Source organism: Talaromyces rugulosus, chromosome VI, assembly GCF_013368755.1.
Source record: "Talaromyces rugulosus chromosome VI, complete sequence".
NCBI lineage: Eukaryota > Fungi > Ascomycota > Eurotiomycetes > Eurotiales > Trichocomaceae > Talaromyces > Talaromyces rugulosus.
Window position 1 is genome coordinate 4,048,711 of NC_049566.1, and position 21,995 is coordinate 4,070,705.

A 21,995-nucleotide genomic window follows, 5' to 3' on the forward strand; every position below is an offset into this window, starting at 1 on the left:
TTATGATGAGTGGCTATATTGTGTATTTGATGTATGTAAATACTGACGACATTATCAATTGACTTGTTTTCTACATAAATTTTGTCCGTAGTTAATCTACCAGTCCGAAGAGTTTCCCTGCAATAGGATCCCATTCTTGATCCCATCGACGCAAGCTTTCCTTTTGAGCCCCTTCCCTTAGAGTCTGAAGCTTACCTGAGCTGCCAAACAAATCCGTAAGATGCTCGGACAGCTCTTGTGCGCTTCCGAATCCTCGCCCGTTAACGCCCTCGGTGACGAGTTCTGGCCACGCCTCGAAGCGACTCCATCCCACAACGGGCAGACCAGCACCGAACATATCCACGACTTTCATGGGCAGGTCTACGCCGCTGCTGCTGGTATGTAAGCTGACGCCGAGTGACGCGCAGCCCAGGAGTTTCGCATAGTCCAGCGTCGTGAGCCATGCGGTCTTAATGGTGACCTTTTCGAGCTTGCCGGCGGCTTCGCGGGCGGATATTTCGTTGAGATACATTTCTTTCTGTGGGCCTTTTCCGGTGATGATTGCTAGCACCCGAGGTAATGATGTATTCTCGGTGCATGCGATTTTTGAATATTGGCACAGAGCATCGATCAGGACTGAGAAATCTTCGTCTGCGGTCCAAGACGTCGAGCTGACCAGTACCCGAGCTTCTCCGGTTTCCAGTTCGGCTTTCACTGCTGCGGCTTCCGGTAGTGATTGTAGGAATTGTATTGTTTCTTTACTATCCAGTATAGGCTTGAAGTGGCTGGCCGGGCGGTCATGCAGAGGCAAAATCGGGGCCTGCATGATCCCAAAGTCCTCTTTCAAGACGCGAGCCATGGCCCTTGTAACACACAGGTGCGCAGTCGCCATGCCGCAAAATACCCGTTCGTACCATTTCGACAGCCGGACTACTGGATGCCCATCCCCCAGTTTCAGCGCCAGTATCGAGTATCCAAAATTGTGCCAGTCGATGACGAGCCGAGTCTGGCGAAGAAAACAGACAACAGATGCGACGGCGAGGGTCGGTATGGAAGGCGGGTTCTGGATCAGCATCCATTTCGCTGGTTTTGTTCGGTACGCGAGACAGGCCCATAAAGAGGCAATTTGGAAGAGGACTTTGAGCGGTGCGAAGACGAGGAATAACAGTTTGTTGCTTGTCTGGAGGAACGCTGGATGCGGAGGAAGCGGCACAATTGATATGGCCGCGTTGGATGTAAGGTCAGGATGGGGATCGGACTCTACAGTAATCGCGTATTAGATATATTTCATCATCGTCTCTTGTAAAAAGCTCAACAACAACAACAACAACTAACCGTTATAGCCGATAATGTCGACGTGGCCTCCGCGACGAGCTATGCTCAAGGCATGGTACTGCATTCGCGGACTGCGACCAATGTCCCCCAGGACGAGAATCTGCACGCGGACTTGACTCTTGTCGGACCCATTCTGGCGAGCTTTTTGTGGATTGTACTGCGACGGCAAGAGAAGAATAGCCAAGGTGAGGAGGCTGGACGCCCAAAAGGCGATGCTGATAGCAGTGTCGATCATTGCCGCGGATAATCCCAGGTGTTCATGAGTCACGACGTCACCATCGAGCTGCGGCACTTCCCAAAACCAGCCATAGGACGACAAGGCAGTCAGAGCTCTGCCAGTCGAGCAAAGACGAACGTAATATTATTATTGTCGCGAACTAATGCGGGGAGCTGCAAGGCTGCTGCTTATCGTGCACTAAGAAAAAGCCGCCCCTTTTTGCGCACGCAGTCGGCGCCGATTGGCCACGCTCAGCCAAGGCGGGCCTTCATCAGAGTTGCAACTGACGACGACCGGAGTGACCAGACCAAGGCTGACATCTCGTTCTGTTGGCAATTCCTGTATGCCACGCTGTTGCAGACCGGCAGAGCAAGAATCTCCATTAATCGGACTGCCCGAGTCGGTGTTCGCTTTTTAACCTGCTCTTTGACGGCCGCGCAGACGCTCTCCCCCGCTTATCGACCTTTGATCCCCCCCCCCCCCCCCCCCCCCCCCCAATGTCTTTCGGCAGATAAAGGCTTCAGGATAAATGCTGTTGGATCTCATACCCGGCGAGGGCTAGGAACAATGTCAACTTCGTCCACGAGACCGGGCGTCTCACACATGCCCTCCGGCTCGTTCGGACACAGTCGAAGACCTCCGCGCGGCCACACGCGCTCGGGGAACTGGTCACAGGCTACTTTTGCATCGCCAGTGATCAATGAGGGCGGCATTCAGGAAGAACACCATGCCCACGACCATGACCATGAACATCACTCTCCGGGCCATGTCCAGCACCATGAGGAGCATACACATGAATTGAATTCGACTTCCGGTCCGCCGGCGACGGACGCCCATGGTCATTCCCACTCGCATTCGCATGTCCATTCACACTCCCTCTCACACTCACATTCGCATTCGCACTCGCACTCGCACTCGAACGGCCACAGGCACTCTCACTCCTTGGTTAGCAATGGGCTGGGGATAAAACCAGACGGCTCCGAGGAGAACCCGGTCCAAGCAAGCAAAGCTTCAGACGCATACTCAATTCCGTTCCAAGCTTCGGAGCAGATTCCACTGAGGTATGTTGGGGCGTTGAGCTGTTGTAAAATATAACGCTAACAATTAACAGCTATGAACTCGTAACCGGCGTTCTCACGGCGCTGCCATGGTCCGTACTATCGTGGTATCTAAGGGCATACACGGCACCGACATCGCACAAAGTCTGGCGAATGCTCAAGTCGGCGGCTGCCAAAAAAAAGCTCATGAAGACATACTCCCCAGAAACATCCGTGGATACAGTATGGTGGCGCACGCTGATTCTGGTTTCCTTTACGATGCTTTTCATTGGCGGTATATCCCTACTTCGACGCCTCCGAGCTGGGCAGGCTCTTCCGAACATGACGAGTGTACAGATTAACGCTGGCTCGGCGAAAAAGGCCTTGATACATGTCGTGTCGATTGCGCTTCCGATATACTCTGGGATGATTATTGGTGGAACAATGGTTGCTCTCGCGCTGGGCTTGACGTATGCAGCTGGTATCCCGGTAATATTCAACCAGGGCGAAAAAATCGCCTCACTGCAAGAACGGCTCGGAAGTAAAAAAGCATCGCTATTCGTTTTGTCGTTGTTTGTGGTCTTGAATGTGCTTGGATACGATTTTCCTATTGATACCCAACCTTTTCGTGGATATGTTGCACTCGCAGTTTCGATATTCGTTCTTCGTCCGCCTTTTCCTGCCGCAAGAGATTCCATCCCGGCAACTCAGAAACCGAGTGTCGACTCGGCGTCACAGCTGGGGGATTTCTTTTCTGCCCTTGCTGATCAGCAAACCTTGGCTTTACTTCGCAGTCCGCTGGCTGCGTCTCCAGAAGATGTTCAGCTCACCTTGGTTGCTGGTGGAGCAGTTGCCATCTTGGCCATCCTAACCTCACCGTTTAATGATTCGCAAGTTTCGTTTGGGTTTTTGGACTTGATCAAAGCACTAGCTGTGGCTGGCACCTTTGCATTGTCATACACATTCTCCTCGCCTTTTGGACTGCGTTCTCGTCAGAAAGTGGGTTTTGTGGCGGCAGCTCTAGTCATGGTACTCACCAGTGCCGCGCCACACGAAGAGACCAGTCGCATTGCTCATTTGTCATGGTCGATATTGGCGACTGGTTGCTATTTTGCGGCACTTTTTGACGACCCCAAACCAGGCGAGCCGACGCGTTTCAAGACCGAAATGTCATTTGTCACAAAATTTTTGATCCAAAAAGGAGAATCGTGGCCAATTTTACATAGCATTCTGTTGGAGGAGGACTCTCGACGGATATTCTACTTTATGTGGTATGTTTTTCATTCAGAATTGGAAAGTTTCATGCTAACGAGACTAGTCTTAATTTTGGCTTCATGCTTGTCCAACTGACGTACGGGTTTGTTACCGGCTCACTTGGCCTGCTTAGCGACAGTATTCACATGTTCTTTGACTGCCTCGCTCTTGTCGTTGGCCTGTCGGCCGCAGTCATGAGCAGATGGCCTCCCAGCGAGCGGTTCCCTTATGGCTATGGCAAAGTCGACACCCTTTCAGGCTTTGCCAATGGGATCTTTCTCATGATCATCAGCGTTGAGATCGTCTACGAGGCTATTGAGCGGTTAATGTCCGGCAGCGAAATGCGTCGAATTCAAGAACTGCTCATCGTCAGTATTGCCGGCCTTGCCGTCAATCTTGTCGGCATCATGGCCTTTGACCATGCTCATCACGGTCATTCGCATGGCCATGACCACTCTCACGGAAACGAAAACATGCACGGCATCTTCCTGCACATTATGGCCGACACACTCGGGTCCGTGGCGGTGGTCATCTCGACGATCCTCGTCCACTTTTACGGATGGTCGGGCTTTGATCCCATCGCCTCGTGCATCATTGCCATTTTGATTTTTGCCTCTGCCGTTCCGCTCGTATCGAGCACCGCGTCGTCGCTGCTGCTCACGTTGCCTGCTGATGTCGAGTACAATTTGAGGGACACCCTCGCTGGAATCAGTACGTTGAGGGGTGTGGTTGGATACACGGTTCCCAAGTTCTGGCTCGACGATACTTCGTCGTCGTCTGGTCATGACCATGGACATGACCATGGTCACGGACACGGTCATTCCCATAGCCATGTTCACCATGCTCATTCTCCTTCTCATTCCCACGATCACGATCACGACCATGACCATGACCATGACCATCACCATCATGACCACGACCATGATCACAGCCACGGTCACTCCGAGGCAAAAGCCTTTGGCATGATCCACATCATCGCCTCTCGCAGCGCTGATCTCGAAGACGTGCGCAAACGAACCGTGGAGTATCTCGGCCAAAAGAACATGGACGTCGTCGTGCAAGTCGAGCGAGAAGGTGAAGGAAAATGCTGGTGTGTAGGGAATGGGACTGGCAATAGGACGCCGTATATACAGTAGTAACAACATCAATTACATAGCTTGAGATTTGTTCATGTGTTGTATTTAAGAAAAGGACCGATGGGTCGGTGGATACATAAGGGGTGTTACTATTGATAGCATTGTACATATTTCTCGCGTTGGTATATTAATCAAGATGCTTTTTGATATTGGTATTTCTAGAACTAGTCTCTAATGCTTCGTCGTCGTCATTCGTCCTGATACTTTCCCCCACAATACGCACAAACATCATATCGATCATACAGCCTCTCATACAGTTCTACTCTTTCTTCTCTCTCTTCTGCATGTTCTTCTTCGTGCCCGTTCCCATTCTCTATATTTTCCCCCTTGATTATATTCGTCTCGTCACTATCGGCCATGACAACATCGCCCCGGTTCAACGTGTATCCAACACCTCTATTCCGCGCGAGACAGTTTGTATCACAGACAGAGCAGAATAGTGATATATACGGCTCTTGAATGGCGAGGAATGTGAGTCTGCAGCGGTCTATAGTCCGTCAGTGTTTATTTCCAAGACAACAAAGAAATGGGGCCCTACTCCATCGATGCCCATACTCGCAAACCGCCATCTCATACCCCGTCCAGTTCAACCCGACAATCTCGTTTTTCCGTCGGTAGCAGGTCTGGCAAGACTCGAATATCCAGCCGCCGGGGCCCTCGAGGGTGAATGCTGGTTTTGCGGGGGTGAGGACTGTTGTTTCAATTCTAATGTCTTGTGTGTCGGTGGTAGTGGTAGTAGTAGTAATAGGAACCGAGGCTATATCTGCGCAATAGGATAGTTCTTCGGTGATGGGAAGGTCAAAACTGGAGGAGAGATGTGTGAGCGCGTTGTGGGTTAGAGTAAGGAGCGGTGTTTGATTTTGGTCTTGTTCTTGCTCCTGTGGCTGGTGGGTGATTATAGCACACATGCATGCTGCATAGACGAGTCTGGCGGATCGCGTATCATTCTTCTGCAGTTCGTGAGCAGAGGATAGAATCAACCTCAGTATATCGTCTCTGGCTGCCGCCACATGTTCTTCAGATGTATCAGGCGGAGTCGGGAATACCGCGTCCGCGTCCGGGGGAACAAACAGAACAACGGTGTTTTCTTCTGCTCGGATGGTATACTCCAAAACATCGCCAGGATGCATTGAGAACGCAACGGCCAGCCAGCCGCGAAACGCGGCGAGCCCCCATGTCCGCGCGACGGTCATGTCGCCGAGTTCGTATTGGATGTTGTAGCGCTGTCTGTAGCGCTCCATGTGCTCTATCCATGGAGAACGCATCTTGGCTACAGTTTCTTCGAGGGGTGTTCCAATCACAGAGAGGGCAATGGTCTCGGAGACTGGACCCAGTGTGGTTATGTAGACTTTGGGGGTGTCTGGGCTGTCGAGTGCTACTATTCCTATCATCATTGTCAGTATGACATAAATAGTATCGGTGGACGAGACATACCGGTCATGGGCTCGTTGTGTTGGTAGTATGTAGCACCCATACTGATGAAGCCACTTCCTTCTTCTTGAAAGGAAAGTTGGCGAAACACTGGTTGGTTTTTGGGTGTCGGCTGGTTGAGATAGGCACTGGTATCGCACCAGATAGTGGCACGTCCACCAAAACATCCTACCACCAGTAAAATTCTATTGTCGTCCTGTTCCTATCAGCACCAATTCCACATACTATAGCGTAGGGAACATACTGAGGGAATCCATCCTAGGGGCCCGGTGAAATTAACACTGCTCGAATCCAACCCGGAGAGCCATTTCTCCGGGGTGTGTGACATCTGAGCTCTGACTGTTCTTTCGCCATTTTTTCCAGCAACTGTGTCGGCTTGTATATTGACAAGCTGCAATCTAGATCCGTATACCACCGCAATCATGGCACCGAAGCCGTCTGCAGATGCTGTCATTTTCCTCCATGGTCCGCATGCTACATGCAGTATTCTCGCCTTTTGTTCCAAGGCATCTGCCCACAGTGACGGCCCCGGAGTCATAGGGTATTTTTTGGCTTGCTGGTCAAACTCCAGATGTGAGACAACATTGGAAGAATAGACACTCTTATCAACCGAGGACACATCATCACGCTTCACCTGAACAAGAACGACATCATTATCATCCGTCGCCACAGCCAGCATCTGCTCTCCCCAGCGCACACTACCATCCCCATGATCATCGTGACCATCCTCACTCTTCAACGGCGAACACCACGCAAACGCTCTAACCCTGCCCTTGCGCAGCAAATTACTTGAAGAATCGTCGCCTTTTTGCTTCATCTTCTTCTCTTCAACACGGAAATACGCATCAATCGCATCATTAACTATCGCGACGCGCGACCAAGTCCTTCGCTGGCCATCGGCCTCATACAGCGACAGCAACAAATTCGACGTCAGCACAGCCAGCACACAGCGCCGATGCTTGCCCAGACCCTGGGGCGACCAGGCCAGTGCGACGACAGTGCCTAGCGACTGCTCGGCACCAATGGAGAAATCATCGCGGTTTGACGGCCAGTTAACTTCCCATTCGCGGTGGGTGAAGACGTTGGCGCGGATTTTGGTAGATGTCCACGGTGTGGATTTTTCTTTTTCGAAGAGAGGATGCACCCATTTGGGTTTCCATTGGGGGAGCTTTATTCAGTTAGAATACCAAACTGCCTTTGTATTTATATCAAGAGAGAAGAAGGGGCGCACCTGAAGATGCACCGCGTCACCGGCGGCGATGGCCAGCTCGCCGTCGTCGGACCATGAGAGGCAGTTGTAGCAAGAGGGGAAAAGGTTGAGGTCGAGCGCGTCTCCCATGTCGGATTAAATTTTTCTTGCAATTTGTTCACATTGTACTGTAATTTGCTGGAATAATTTTACTTGCCCTGCGACGAGTCGAGCAGAGATCAAAAAAAAGGTCGTGGAAAACATTCATCAGAAAAGGCTTGGCGCGGCTTCCGTTTTGGGACATTAGATCACTCACTCACCACCTGAATATTAATTTATATTTGAAAGAACGTATTCAAAGGTTCATATTACGTGGATGAAAATATTCTTCTACATATTACGCAACTTATGAGTCATACTGACAAGACCAAATTGAAAATGCCTATTCACTACCAACCATATATCAACATGTATGAAAACAAAGTAAATAACGCCGCCCCAGCTTCCAACCGGAGTGGTAATTCCATTCGAAACAAAAGACGCTGGGCATGAGCATAAAGTCATATCAAAAAGAAGTAGCATGCACGCATCGCACGGAGACCGACCGAAAACCGACCTAAATGCAATCCAGGCAAGAAAACAAAAAAAAGGCAAGAATGTGGTTCACCCGCTGAGAAAACCAGCCCAAGTATGCAACTTATCAAGGATCAAACCTTGTTTTGTGCTGTTGTAGAAAGTATGTCGAAAGTCACTGCGTCCGTTTGAGAATCAGAGGTGCGGAGTGGAGTTGAGAGTAAAAGGATCCGAAGGGGTAATCATGGCTTTTTTGGATAGGCCAAATCAGAACGACGAGAAATAGAAAGTGCAAAGAGAAATGGAAAGAGAAAAAAAAAATCAATCCTCTCCAAGGCTCTCTCGGACACACTTCCTCACTCGTTTCTTAAACTCCTTCGGATCATCCCTCCACAGTCGAGCAGCCTCTACATTTGCCGGGCTCTCGTCATTCGGACTCGACAGCATGGAAATCACAGACAACAAAATCGTCTCGGGCGTTTGCACGGGCGACCATCGCTCGGCAGCGGACTCATACCCATACTTGTCCTCCTCTGGCGGGTGCAGAATCGAAATGCAGACATCCCCATTGGGGTAAATATTCGGGTGGAAAATCGGCGTCTCAAACTTCATTTTCGGGGGCATGTGAGGGTATTCCGAGGGGAAACTGAGTCGGGCACGAAAGAAACCGCCGCCGTAGAACTTGCAGTCGTCGGAGATCATGAGCATGACTTCCCATTCAAACACGCTGCTGTCGACCAGGCCGCAGCTGATTCCGGGAATGTCCTTGTCCGACTGCATTTGCTGCAGTTGGCGCGAGAGCATGCGGCCAGCCGCTGAGGTGGCCATTGTGATGTGTATCTGTCGGTGTTTGTCTGGTGTAGACCTGAGAGTGACGGTGAGGGGTTGGCCGCTTGGGATCGACGGCGGGGGAGAACGTCGGCGGCTGATCGGCAGGACGAGAGACGTAGAGAGAAGGAAGCTGGTAGGTTGAGCAAAAGAAAAAGGCGTTGAAGATTGACAAGGACAGACAGCGATAGTTATTGAAGGAAAGGGAGAGTGGGAGAAAGCGAGTGGGGCGGGTAAGAGTTACGGTTTAGTGAAGCCGAAAGCGTCCACCGCCACCGCATGAGGATGTATATACCGCCACCGATAATTACGAGCTACAAGCACAGTATGATAAACCAAAAGAGTAGTTATATTAACATAAGAGTTGTCCGACAGCCAGGAACATCGTGATCTTTTATATATGATTACATGGTGATTTCAATCGAGCCAGACTGCTGGATACGGTCGCCGAAAAAGATAAACACCTGTGAGATTAGGGCCAGAGCAAAGACCAGCGACACGGCAATCTGCAGGAGGAAGACCCGGCCGACGACGTTGAGGAAGCGCATGCGCGAGCCCCAGTTGAAGGATCTCCACGCATCGACAATACCTATTTTTCCCTGTCCACCGACAATCTCGGGGGTCACTTTGCCGCCAAATGAGCGATCAAAGGGGACAATAGCCTCGTCGTCTTCGGGCAGCATCGACGCAGCAACGCGGATGAAAGTGACTTCGGCCGGCATTTGAACAAGCACGTACAGGACCAGGTAGAGCGCAGTCAGACCCAGACCGCCCGAAACAAACACAGTCGGGGCAATATTGGTCGGGTCAGCCATCAGGCTAGTGCCAGACGCAACGAGGAGAGGAATAAATGTCGCCAGTTGCGAGGCCACAGCGCGAATAGCGGCAGCCGGGGCAATCTTCATGGTGGTCTTGCGCCAGGCTGGAATGCGAGACCACAGCGACTTGGTCGAGGGCTCCGAGATGACGAGATGGATCCAGCCGACGCGGAGGTTTGACACGACGATTTCAGCGACAAACTGGCCCAGGGCATTGCCAAGCAGGCCGCTACCGGTGATGGCAGCCAGGGGAGAGGCGATCAGATTGACGGCGATGACAATCAACAGGTACAGCCGGATGCCCCGGAATCGCGACAGACGGCCAGCACGGGACTTGAGATGGGCTAGGGTGCTTCGGAGCGAGCTGGTGATGGGCTTGGGGGGAGGTAGGTCGGCGTCATTGATGGGGTTCTCGACATCGCGGTCGTTCTCGATGCGCACGTAGACGTCGGGGTTCGGGTCTTCAACGGCGGCCAGGGTCGCGACGACTTTGCCGTAGACGTAGTCGATACATCCACTAGCCACGAAAAAGGCGATCAGCGTGATCACGAAGGTGCTGAATCCCAAGACGGGAAATGGGGCATCAGGCTGGTCTGGCTGCTCGTCTCCACGCCGGGCCAGGTAATTGGAGACTACTGTAAAAGACGCCATCTTATGAAATGAAAGCAGTGTATGAAGACAGTCAACACGGTCAGAACACAGCCAGAGTATAGAGGTAAACAACAAAACGAGAGTGGTGGATGAAGTTGCGAGGCTGGGCGGGGGAAGAGGAGGAAAGCTGCCAGTTATACGGATGGCCGGATTAATCAGCCTCAGCCTCTGCTTTCTCCGCTTTCGACTTTGTAGGCAGCAACCGAGCCTAACCACCGACTCGTGTCGACGTGTCTCACACACTTAGTCTTTCGCGTTTCAGCTACGACAAAACGAGCACGCTAGACATGCTAGTTCGCCTCCCAGCCTGTTCCCCGGCTCATTCGGCCATTGTCGCTGGTCGCTCTCGGCCTATCGTTCCAGCCTGCTCTCCACCGCGGCCACAGCAGGCGAATTACAGCTCAAGATAAACAAACTGGTTTTTTGCCGATGGCAGTTGTGGTGCTGCAAAGCGACGTTAACCCTTAAGACTTTAATTATATCGCTTGGCGTCGAGACTGTGGTTTGTCACTCGTCAATCATCTCGGACATTTCCCTATCCATTGTTGGGAATCTAAATACAATCAATCACGACCGATACTCTCTCTCAAACAAAGATGCCAACGTGCCCTCGTTGATAAACCAGTCTCGATCTTTTTGCCAGCCCCTGACGATAAAGTCCCTGCCAATGCGCACCACATCCTCGATCTGCTGCTGCGTGCCCCATCCCGGCACCACGCTCCAACACACCAGATGCACGCCAACATGCGTTGCCGCGCGAAACGCCATGTCCGGCGTGAGCAGCTCATACCTCTCGGCCAGTCCCTGCATTATCCACACGGCCGCATCGATATCCTTGAAATGTTTGGCCTCGAACAGCTCTGCAAGCATCTGTCCGAGATCCAAAGCGCGGAGACCAATATGGCTCAGTTCCCAGTCGACCACGAACAACGTGTGGTCTGTAATGAGCACATTGCCCGTCCAAAAGTCGCCGTGGATAAGTCCATAGTCCTCATTTTGCGTGTCGCTTGCTGCAGTACTACTACTTAATTCCGCAGCAGCACGATCTCGCGCCTGTTCAAAGATAGCGCGACTCGACTCCAGAATATGCGGGTATGTATCGACCATGGACGGCAGCTTCTCATAGTTGATCATATTCTTAAGCTTCTGCATCGGTATATTCTGCGCCATCTTGCCCCTCAACGCGGCCTGCTGCTCTTGGGACCCCCACGCATGAAAGGCTCCGATCCACGCGCCCAGTGCATGCCCAATCGCTGTCGCAGAGGCCCGGGAGACACTTTTGCCGCCTTCCTCGGAGAGCAGCCAGCTCTTGAGATCCTTGGAGTCGGCCAGATGCTCCATGACCTGCGTATACGTTTGCTGGTCGTAATGGTACAGCCTGGGCGTTCTGACCGTGAGAGGCGGCGACAGCAGCGTGTCACGCACGGGGGGAAACGTATTCAATGCTCTCAGCATCGTCTCTTCAAAAACCTAAACTAACCCATCAGTATAGAGGCACGTAGACGAAAAAGAGCACGTAGAAAAAAAGGTTAAATCTCACACATCGCTCTCTATCCAACTTGAACGCCCGATTCAGCGCCACATAATCTGTCGTATGCTTGACAATAACCACATCTGGCCTTTCATCTTGTAAAACATCCTGTGAAGGAAGCAGTTTCCCGCTGTAGACGAAATTTGCTGTGCCGCCATTCATCCTCTTGAGCGCTGAGCACGCAAACAACCCTGTCTCTGCGAGACGAGTGAACGTTGCTGCCTCGACGTCTGCGTCTGTTGCCATATTCTTCTTCTTCCTTTTTTTTTCTTCTATGCTATTGTCAAGGAATTTTGGCTTGCCGGAAAGTAATATTTATAGAGTATATGGAAGTGTATTGACATCATTCATATTCTTCTGAGTTTTTCCAGCTTTTAATACCCCCCCACATCACTCAAAAACGATTACTCATTTCGACTCACATACTAAATATGCAATACAACCCAAAAACCAATCTGCTAAAGTTACGGATTGTTTAGTGTTGGTTTTACTGCATTATTTTACAATCGATCCGGGCTGGTAGCGAATAATATGCATGGGCGGCTGGGGGATATGCATGATCTCGTATTTAATGTTGTTTTTGTTATCAGCCTTGTCAACTAGTTCTACAAATAGACACTGGAATCGAATTCTACTATGTCTAGGGTATTTCCTAGTCGTTGAATGAGTAGAATTATATTTAATTACCATGCAGCCATAATATGTTTCCCCCCCCCCCCCCGGTACCCCTCCCCCATACCAGTCAACGCCTTCAATTTTTAAAAGTATATACAAACCCTATTATATTCAATGTCCCATTGGAACATATATTGCATGTGCAGATATTTACCCCGGGTAGAAATTGCCCTCATCGTCAATCGGCATATTAAAAATCCCGTCATGAAGCATATTTCCAATCGAAAACAGTCCCTCCGGGTCAAATGGCATTTGCAAGCCGAGCTCTGGCGCAAACCCCGCGAATTCGGCCTGCGATGCTGTGGCCATCATACCGGTCATCATCGGATTTGTGGCGTCGCCAAAGTTGGCTGGTGGTTGCTGCTGCGCCGTCATGTCGAAGCCCTGCGGCGGCATGGTGAAAGCTGATGCTGGAGTCGTCGATGTGGCAGGGCCGTATTGAGGCCATTGCTGGGATGCGGCTGCAGGTGTTGGTTCGCCAGTGGTAGAGGGTAATAGTCCGTCACCAGAGGAAATGCCAACAAGGCTTGCTAGCGGAGTAGAAGTTGATGGCTCTGGAGATCCAGCTACAGCCTCGTTGATGGGTGGGAGTACAGTATGCGAAACAGACTATTCAAATGAGCATCAAACAATCAACTACTACAGCAAAGATATTACTTACCGGCTTGTCAGCCTGGGCACTTCCAGTCTTGGTTTTCGACTTCTCCAACCTGCGATTGACAAACCAGTTCTTGAGCAAGTTCAGAATCATACAGAACTTGCCCGCCGTTCGACCGCCCGGTTTGCCACCGCTGATTTTCAGATGCGTAATGACCTTTTCCAGATATTGCTCTGCTCGGAGATCATTCGACGAAAACACCTGGCCCAGCCCGTTGTCCTGAGAAATGGCCGAGAACATTTTGAGTAGGGCGACGAATCCATACGCCGTGCGTGCGAAATACACCGTCGGGAGACAAACCACCGCGTCATAATCAAACGAGGTGATTATGTCCATCGATTTGTGGATTGATGTCAGGCACACTGTGAGTGCATCGACTTGGGCGGCCGTTACGTTTGTAATCTTGCTATCGTCACTAAACCCATCATGGTATGGAGGTTTGAAATCGTCAAAGTTGTGCTCTGTGTGCATTGATATTTCGTGCATGTATATATTGACGATGCTCTCCGCATGTCGCAATAAAACTAGTCTTGTCAGCCATACAGAAAATCATTGTTCCAAGATCTTACTTACGGGTATAATTCTCAGGCGCTATCTCGCGCCGCCACTGGTCAAGTTGGTTCTCGAACCCCTTCAGTGCAAATTGCACCTTGGCATCGGTCAAAAATGCACTGCAAGATGGGTCGTCCATTGAGAACTGGAACCCAACCTCCTCCGCAATATGAGACAGCTTCGCCCAATGGATCAATACCTTGTCTGATGGCAGTGCGTCCCGCGAGGTTTGCAATATATCGATACACTCGTCCATGTACGGATGCCACCGACAAAGCAAGGGCCGCCGAAGAGCCATCGAGGCGTTGACGGCCAGAAAATACGCTCCCAGCCACGTACGTCTTGTTTCCACCGAATCCGGGTCCATAGAACTGCGGTTCTTGCCCAGAATCTCTCGCAGCATTCCCAGCTGCTTGTTGCCTTTTCTTCGCGTAACGCGGCCCATGCCGATATCCAATGCCATTACCACAGCCATGTAGATGAACGGAAAGAACTTGAGTTCCTCGAAATGGTCAGGCGGGTTATACCACGTACACGACAGGACAATTGCCTGCACCAATTCTAACGTCTTCTCACCCCGTATCACAACCTTGTCGGCAAACAAACGATGCACTTCATTGGTCAGAGGCATCTGCAACTCTGGCCGGAACGGGCTGATAGAAACGGACATGATGGCAAGAAAGAGACTCGGTTTGTCCCGTCGAACTGATGACATACTCGTTCCCGGGGGAAACACGACAATCGGCAAGGTGGGCGCAACCTCATTGACATAACGATCAAAAGCCTTGGATGCAGTCTCAACATCAATCACCCCGCGGTCAATCACATCAGCGAATTCATTGGCATTTTCTAGGAACGGTCCTTGAGCCTGCGGCCAAGAAGCAGTTCCCTCATTCGTTTCAGAAGCACCGTCGCGACCAAATGCCGCAAACAAGCCACTATTATAAGACGTCGCTACCCTAGAATTCGGCTTGACGTCGCCACTGGCAGTACGCTTTGTTGCCGGAGCAGGAGAATTTCCAGAGCTGGGGTGTGATGTTGTTGACTGCGGTGGAGGGCCCCCTCCCAGCCATCGTCGAGGAGGAACGACATCTTGTTCATGGGCCCCTTCGTCCGAAAAAGTACTTGCTGCCCTTCTCGAAGCCTGCAAGCTGGCGGTCAGAGCATCAATCTTCTTCTCAAGTTCAGTAACCCGACTGTCCGTCTTTTTCTGACGCTTGCGCGACGGCGCTGTAATAACACATGTTCGCTTCGCCTTGGCACAGCGCTTGCACGATCCGGACGGATGGTTATTATCCAACTCGCACCGAACCTTGAGTTGGCGACAAGCTTCGCAGGCCCGCGGCCGTTTCAAGTCAGCAAGAGGGTCGTCGTGGGCGTCGCTGAGGCCAATCGACATCTCATTCAAGTAATTCCCAAACTCCCCAACATTATTCGTATTTTCATCGTGCGGAGAAGGCGTTGATCCGGGTACTTGGCTGTGTGACGAGTCCGGGGAGACGTGATAGTCGCTGGCCGCCTTGACGGGGTCGTCTGTCCTTGAAGTATTCGTATACGACAGAGGGCGATGTTGTTGGTACTGCTGCTGCTGCTGCTGCTGCTGGCGAGAATGATAGCGGTCTCGATTTGGGCTGGCAGAGCCCTTGTTCAGCCGGTCGTTGGCCGATTGCAAACGCGGATCGATGTCCATTCCGTGGATGCCCGATTTCTGTGTGGCCCCAGGGACATTAATTCTAGCACCGAAGACGGCTGCCAAAGCCAATCCATCATTGACTCCATGTTAGCTATGGCTGCACACGATACCAGAGGTGCGTGGTGGATAGAATCAGAATTGAGGAATGCGCCGGTGCCATTTACTATGGGGGAGTGGAAGAAGAAGAAACCAACAACAACAACGCACCAACGGCCAGTAGTAGTAGTACTAGTTGACAGCCCTGCAAGGCTACTTCAAAAGTCTTCTAAACCAGAGTGTCACGACGTCGGAGAGCGAGTGAACGCGCATCGGCGAGCGGCGAGTCGGTTCTCCGGTGACGCCGACCCTGCGCGTTTCACGAGCGATCGATCGGTTGGGGATGCTTTTATCGGCTGTCAAGGAGAGATAAGCCGAGCAGCCGCCAAGTTGGAATCTGGCTGCATGCAGGGTTCAGGCCAAAAAAAGAAAGAAGATTAATGCAAGACACTGGACAGGCTTGCAGATGGTTGATCGCGACGTCTGGAAGTGGCGGCGGCTTCTCCCAATGGGGCTAGCACTGCGTGTCCGACTACATGGATTAAATGATATCGCATCGCATATTGGAATATCGACTACAGGTGTGCATGGTTACCGTCATATCAAACTGTGTAAATTCTATCATCGACTAGATGCTAATATAGGGTGATTGGTCGGTATCGTAAACAACATAAAACATGCATAAGCCACCCAAAGAGACGATCAACAATCAGCCATAAAACGCCTCTGAAACACACAACTAAAAAAAATGTCAAGGGTATCAAATGTCGTGAGAAATGTCGAGTGAGTTGTGTGTAGATATCAGGAGAATTTGTGGACAGGGCATTCCTTCTTCCTGTCAGACCATTCTACAATGCAGAGTTTGTGGAACTTGCAGAGACACTCTAGCCGCGCTAGTTTGTCTCCGACTTCGTATTCTTCCATACATATGGTGCATTCCTGCGGCGTGCCATCTTCGTTGGTACAGTCCTTTTCGGTCGCGATATAGAAGATCATGCGCAACGGATGCGGTGGTGACTGAGGCGGGCTGGACCCTGGGGGGGATCGACCCATGCGAGAGGAATTTTGAATACAGGTCCGAATATGAGCTTCGCGGTCATCTTCGTTGCCGTCGCTGCCGCGTGGAGGCAGCCTCGTGCTACAAATCGGACACATATCTCGCTCGTCGATGGGAGTTCGGTAAGATTGCTGTAGATGGCGCGGTCGATCATAATCCATCACCGAACGAGAATGAGTTGGCCGGTTGCGTGGATTCGTTGAGAATGCGCTTCGAAAGTTCGAACTCGCCGGCCCAGACTGGTGTCCAGAGAGCTGCTTCGAATTAGCAGATAAACTAAGAACACACCATAGTTGATACTTACAAAGTAGGATATTTCTCTGGCCGAAGAAGGGGATGGAGGGGAGTGCGACGGGTGGAAATCAAATGGGAAAGCATAACGAGAAGGATAAACATGCTGGCCAGAAGACACATCAGAGGTTGTTTGATGGCTCGCCTAATAAACGGTCAGTGTTTTGAATCTATCCCTAGCACACGTGAAACATACGTAATTATTTCTATGTCGGTAACGACCAGAATCTCTATCAGTATCTGTTCGCGAACTGGATACATAAGGCCCCGACACGGATCGATGCGATCGATGAAGGGGGTGGCTCGTTGGAAGCGAAGGCATTGTCGTAGCCCAGTTTGGGTCGGCCAGGCGGTCAAAACTAGCTCGGACAGCACTGTATGTCAAAGGCGGATCTGGGTTAGGATCTGGCACGCATGGATTGCACAGTCGTACTTCTTCGCCTCCTCCCAAGGCGGGGTTGGCAGGATGATACGAGTCTATCGAATCTATCCGGCTTGCAACGGGAGAATCATGGCCAGTGTCCGTTGTGAGATCGACAAATGAAGTTGAATAACTGTGTCGACGAGACACTCTTTCCGGAGTTGCTTCTTCTATCGGCTCGGGCGGTCTGACGATATACTGTCGAGGAATAGTGATCCTATGGGGAGAGCACGACGCGCAAACCACACGCCCACATTTCCGACAATGGTGCTTTCTATACCAGAAACTGAACTGAGTGTCACATATAGGACAGTGTGTAGCTTCGGAATCAGGCTGCCAGCGAGGCAATGTATATTCCATGAGGTTCTGTGAAGGCTGCGACGGGGTGGAAACGGTGTTACTCGGCCGGCGAGAGGAGTGAAGACTTGGGTCGGGGAAGGACGGCGATGATAAAATGTTTATTGCGTTCTCTTGGGTGGAGCCAGGAGCTCCCGGTGGTGTTTCATGACCGTCGTGAGGCAACATGGGTAGAGGCCGATTGTGCTCTACCCTGCTAGACGAGGGCTCTACTCCGGATTGTCGCCTCGGAGGTTCTCGATCCTCGTGGGATGTAGCAGTCAATCTTCTTTTGCGATCCATAGCGATGATCCTGCCCAATCGGTTTTGAGGTTTATACCAGTATTGGTATCCCACCAGCATCAAATCAACCGTAAACCGTGTTCGCGAGGGTTATCATTCCGATTATGACAACGCAGTCGTCGTAAATAATCAACAACGTACCGGTATTCACACAAATATTGACGATCTTCCAAGCTCGATGAAAATGGTATACGGGCGAGGCTAGGCGTGTTCTTGGTTGCAAGTGCGACAGCTCGGATTATGACGGATCGTTATTTTCTTGTAGTGTAAAGCCGCGAGATGGTATGTTTCCGATAGATAGATAGAAAGCGTCTGCGAATATCGAGAGATGGAAAAGATAAAAGCAATAGCCTTGTTGAATGCGATAGTCACTATAGTCACCCGGTGGCAAGTGCTGTTGTTGGTAGGCCCACGTGAGCGAAAACAAATACGGAGCGACTCGGCTGGACACTGCCCTGATCAGCTCCTAATCAACTCTGCATGTACCTGATGAGGCTCATCAATTGTCCAGCCTCGAACAGGCGCCACTGGCGAAATAGAAGAAGATGTTGTTGATGGCACTTTCAGGCACTGATAAGGCGGAAGCCCACCTTAATCTGCTGTTGACGTCCCACACGCCGAGCGGAGCGTCACGGATGATGGGTTTGGGGTTTGGGGTTTGTTTGGTCAACACAGGCAGCAAAAGGTATTCTGCAAGAAGACAAAAGTCAACCCTGCAGCAGGCGACGACGGGTGTTCAGCTCCGAACATGTCGAGACTCGAAAGGGATTATTCAGTCGCTCGTGATCACCAAATAAAGCCCCCCGCGGGCCTGGCCAATCAGGCTGCTGCCCTCGGGACCCTCTATCAGATGTCCTTGTTCTACCATAGATTATTGACCCTGGGTCAGTTGCTCCTTGGGCAATGTGATGCATCTTTTTCCCTGGCTCTCCTGTCCGTGACAGTATCACTCGGAAGGGCGTGCCTTTTTGCAGCTGCTGCTGGTCTCGCTGCTGGAGGCCGGCCTCGTCGCAGAAATGCTTTTGCGATACAAGCACCTGCTCTCTATTACCTAGATGACATGCTGGTAGTCGATAATATCATCAAATAACAAGCATTTCATATAAGAAGCCGCGTCAGCTCATACGACATGAAGACTTGACGGCGTTATCAACAAACGAGCCAAGACCAGTGGTCGATTACCAGGGATACTCAGCTGTCAAAGAACAGGTTTATCCCTCGTTGGCTTCAAGGTTTACATGCAAGCTACTATCATGGTACGTCATATCAATGAATTTCAGGTGCCCCTTGCTTCTTCCGAATCTGGAGTTTGGCGGTTGCAGAGGCAGCACGGTCAGAATAGTTGAACACGTTAACATAATTTCAAATTGATATGTATACGAAATGAATCTCTCAGAGTTAGTCCCTATATGACAGGGGAGTCTTCCCGTTTGCTATGTGTACAACTGTCGTCAACTGGTATAGATCATGAATCATTGAATTTTCTATCTACAGGATCAGGACATGATAGCACAACCTTTGACATCTGGAGTCGCTCGAGGATTCTGACAAAGACCTTTTCAAATTGTATACATGCAATCTGCGAACGCATCTGTCAAGCATGCGCGAAATGCAACGCCAGCGCAAGTCCAACCAATCACCAATATTGATATAGATCATCTTTTCCGTTTTCCATCCACGTCAAATTCCACCCATTATTTTCTTCTAATTGTCCGTCCATATATCCCTGTTCCTGATGAGTTCAGCGTTCCGATTATAGCACTGGCCCGTTACCATTGGTCAACCCAGCATTCCATCCCTTTCGGATGCGGCTTTGTTGTTTACATCTGCTCTCAAAGAACCGCTTGCAATGAAGGCAGCTACCTAATACTAATGTTCCTTTGTGCTCGTTCTGTTGTTATTGTTTTTCCGGAAGCATCGTAGTGGGCTTTGTCTTTTTTAGGATGTATGTTGACGGTTTCCCTCCCCCTTGATGCGGTCGACATGACCGGATCTTGATTCACAAGACTCTCTTTTCAGCGTGAACGGCAATTGCTTTGCCAGGGCAGTTTTGTTCTCTAGCTACATGCATCATCTTAGTACTTGATTGATCCTCAGCATGAGATACAGCGTGCACACCCTTTGACTTGAGCGGAAGCAGACAGACAGTCTCGATACACAGTATACGCCATATACACGTGAATACCAACCATAATCGCCCTCAGAGAGACACAGAGACACACAGATCTATCCAGATCTATCCGGATATACCCAGAAAGAAAGAAAACTACAATGGAGAAACTGGAAAAGCCACATATGCCCGGAGCCCTTCCAGCAACGCCCGAACCCATCTCCCCGGCCACAATGACCAACACCACGCTATGCCACTCTGTCAACAGCGACGTCTCGCTCGTCAAAGACCCCGAATTCTGGCGTCGGTTCTCCATGGCCGTACATCGAGACGAAGAGCTAGCAAAAACCGAGACCGAGGAGACGCAAACACAGTAAGCCTAACTAACTACCTTAAATTTGATACAAAAGACTCCAACCTTGCTAATCTCATTCTCTAGAGATTCATGGCTCGTACGGCAACGCAAGAAAACTCGTCGCTCCAAGATCTGTGGGTTTCTAATTGCCCTTGTCATTGTGCTGGTTGCAGCTGGCGCCGCAGTGGCTATTTGGTATCTAAGCAAGAATGGCTATTTCAGAAAGGGCCAAAGGCCGTGATTTTTTGCCTCTGCGAAACTCACGTCGAGTTTTCGGTCGATGATTCTTGATTTTTTTCTTTTTTTCAGCACTGCTTTTTTTTTGCCGCGTGGCTTGGAGTTTACGGTAGTGTCCTGTACATAGGAAGCTATGTGCCAGCACATGTTGATAAGCGCTGGAATCGGGCTTCGTCAAGTTCAAATGTACATATATGAATCTGCAACTAGCAGTATAATTAACGTGATTGATGATGAAACTGGATATCAAAGGTTACTAATTACTTATACAAATAATACCAGACATAACCGCAACAAAAGAAGAAATAAATATAAAATTCCAAAATCTTAATAACGCCATGCTTCGGAGGATATCCTTTTTTGGAGGGTGGTTTGTTCCGAATCCCAATAGTAAAAGATGGATTATACAACTGCTGTTGTTGAGAATTTTTTTCGTTCTTTAAAACCTCCTGCGAGTTGGCTCTGGACTAGGGCTTCGAGTGACACTGCGTTCGTCGCGACCGCGCTCTTCCTTCCATTTCTTGACTGCCAAGTCAAGATCGCGTTGCAGCTCCGGGGTGGGTTCTTTGCGATGAATGAAATTGCAGAAGCCGCCTCGCACGCAGCCTTCGCCGCTGTTCAGCCGACAACAGGCTTCTCGAAAATCCGTGACGGGGGAGAGCTCGCAGTATACGGGTCGGGCGGCGTGCCATCGGGAATTGAGCGCGTCGCATGCGGCTTGTGCAGAGTCTTCGTATTTGAATCGCGCATACACGTTGCCGATCAGATCTGTCCAACACGTTAGTTTCTTGTTATTATTTTTCTTCTTTTTCACTTCTGATACGTACGGTCATTGTTGTTATCGCAGACGACAACCTCCTCAATCTCGCCATACTTGCACATCTCGCACCAGATATCCTCGTAAAAAGCATCGAAATGGTTCTGGATCTGGCTCGGGTTCATCTTGTTCTTTGGGTCGTAGGCGGGATTCTGGTAGAGATTTGGCATCAGGATGGTCTGCGAGTACGATGGCTTGACGTGCTTGCGCGAGCAGCGATCTCCGTGGCGACAGGCGCCGATTTTGTAGTAGAACGAGCAGTTGACCTTGTCCTGCTCGGTTCCGAAAATGGAGGCGAGATAGTTGGCCATGGTGTCGTGTTGGAGGGAGCGGGAGCTCAACTGTCACAGGGTCGCAGCGAAGAAAATCTCTGTATTTGGTTCGGAATGAGAGACACGAGCAGCAGTGAATGGCGTGGATAAGGTGACGGTGAAGGTGAATTTGCAATGTCCGCGACTCAAAGATTCAAATCGAA

General features: G+C 50.5%; 9 protein-coding genes across 9 annotated transcripts; 2 read left to right on the top strand and 7 right to left on the bottom strand.

The window, feature by feature from the left end:
- Positions 1 to 91: 91 nt before the first annotated feature.
- TRUGW13939_11699 (uncharacterized protein) lies at positions 92 to 1,549 on the bottom strand (the record flags this gene model as incomplete). Its single annotated transcript, XM_035494804.1, has 2 exons — positions 92 to 1,239; positions 1,315 to 1,549. The coding sequence occupies 2 exons, from the start codon at positions 1,547 to 1,549 to the stop codon at positions 92 to 94; spliced, it is 1,383 nt and encodes a 460-aa protein (XP_035350697.1).
- Positions 1,550 to 2,098: 549 nt separating this feature from the next.
- TRUGW13939_11700 (uncharacterized protein) lies at positions 2,099 to 4,958 on the top strand (the record flags this gene model as incomplete). Its single annotated transcript, XM_035494805.1, has 3 exons — positions 2,099 to 2,592; positions 2,643 to 3,839; positions 3,887 to 4,958. 3 exons carry the CDS (start codon positions 2,099 to 2,101, stop codon positions 4,956 to 4,958), a joined length of 2,763 nt encoding a protein of 920 aa, XP_035350698.1.
- A 188-nt stretch (positions 4,959 to 5,146) lies between these two features.
- On the bottom strand, positions 5,147 to 7,728 carry TRUGW13939_11701 (uncharacterized protein; the record flags this gene model as incomplete). The annotated part of the gene is made up of 5 exons (XM_035494806.1): positions 5,147 to 5,445; positions 5,497 to 6,342; positions 6,393 to 6,585; positions 6,634 to 7,557; positions 7,621 to 7,728. The coding sequence occupies 5 exons, from the start codon at positions 7,726 to 7,728 to the stop codon at positions 5,147 to 5,149; spliced, it is 2,370 nt and encodes a 789-aa protein (XP_035350699.1).
- Positions 7,729 to 8,472: 744 nt separating this feature from the next.
- Positions 8,473 to 8,979, bottom strand: TRUGW13939_11702 (uncharacterized protein; the record flags this gene model as incomplete). The annotated part of the gene is made up of 1 exon (XM_035494807.1): positions 8,473 to 8,979. One exon carries the CDS (start codon positions 8,977 to 8,979, stop codon positions 8,473 to 8,475), a length of 507 nt encoding a protein of 168 aa, XP_035350700.1.
- Positions 8,980 to 9,383: 404 nt separating this feature from the next.
- TRUGW13939_11703 (uncharacterized protein) lies at positions 9,384 to 10,448 on the bottom strand (the record flags this gene model as incomplete). The annotated part of the gene is made up of 1 exon (XM_035494808.1): positions 9,384 to 10,448. The coding sequence occupies one exon, from the start codon at positions 10,446 to 10,448 to the stop codon at positions 9,384 to 9,386; it is 1,065 nt and encodes a 354-aa protein (XP_035350701.1).
- A 567-nt stretch (positions 10,449 to 11,015) lies between these two features.
- On the bottom strand, positions 11,016 to 15,554 carry TRUGW13939_11704 (uncharacterized protein; the record flags this gene model as incomplete). Its single annotated transcript, XM_035494809.1, has 5 exons — positions 11,016 to 11,918; positions 11,989 to 12,256; positions 12,809 to 13,263; positions 13,316 to 13,836; positions 13,886 to 15,554. 5 exons carry the CDS (start codon positions 15,552 to 15,554, stop codon positions 11,016 to 11,018), a joined length of 3,816 nt encoding a protein of 1,271 aa, XP_035350702.1.
- Positions 15,555 to 16,394: 840 nt separating this feature from the next.
- On the bottom strand, positions 16,395 to 17,887 carry TRUGW13939_11705 (uncharacterized protein; the record flags this gene model as incomplete). The annotated part of the gene is made up of 4 exons (XM_035494810.1): positions 16,395 to 16,904; positions 16,955 to 17,086; positions 17,138 to 17,579; positions 17,643 to 17,887. 4 exons carry the CDS (start codon positions 17,885 to 17,887, stop codon positions 16,395 to 16,397), a joined length of 1,329 nt encoding a protein of 442 aa, XP_035350703.1.
- A 2,385-nt stretch (positions 17,888 to 20,272) lies between these two features.
- On the top strand, positions 20,273 to 20,707 carry TRUGW13939_11706 (uncharacterized protein; the record flags this gene model as incomplete). Its single annotated transcript, XM_035494811.1, has 2 exons — positions 20,273 to 20,484; positions 20,551 to 20,707. 2 exons carry the CDS (start codon positions 20,273 to 20,275, stop codon positions 20,705 to 20,707), a joined length of 369 nt encoding a protein of 122 aa, XP_035350704.1.
- A 435-nt stretch (positions 20,708 to 21,142) lies between these two features.
- Positions 21,143 to 21,831, bottom strand: TRUGW13939_11707 (uncharacterized protein; the record flags this gene model as incomplete). The annotated part of the gene is made up of 2 exons (XM_035494812.1): positions 21,143 to 21,471; positions 21,531 to 21,831. 2 exons carry the CDS (start codon positions 21,829 to 21,831, stop codon positions 21,143 to 21,145), a joined length of 630 nt encoding a protein of 209 aa, XP_035350705.1.
- Between the last annotated feature and the right edge of the window lie 164 nt (positions 21,832 to 21,995).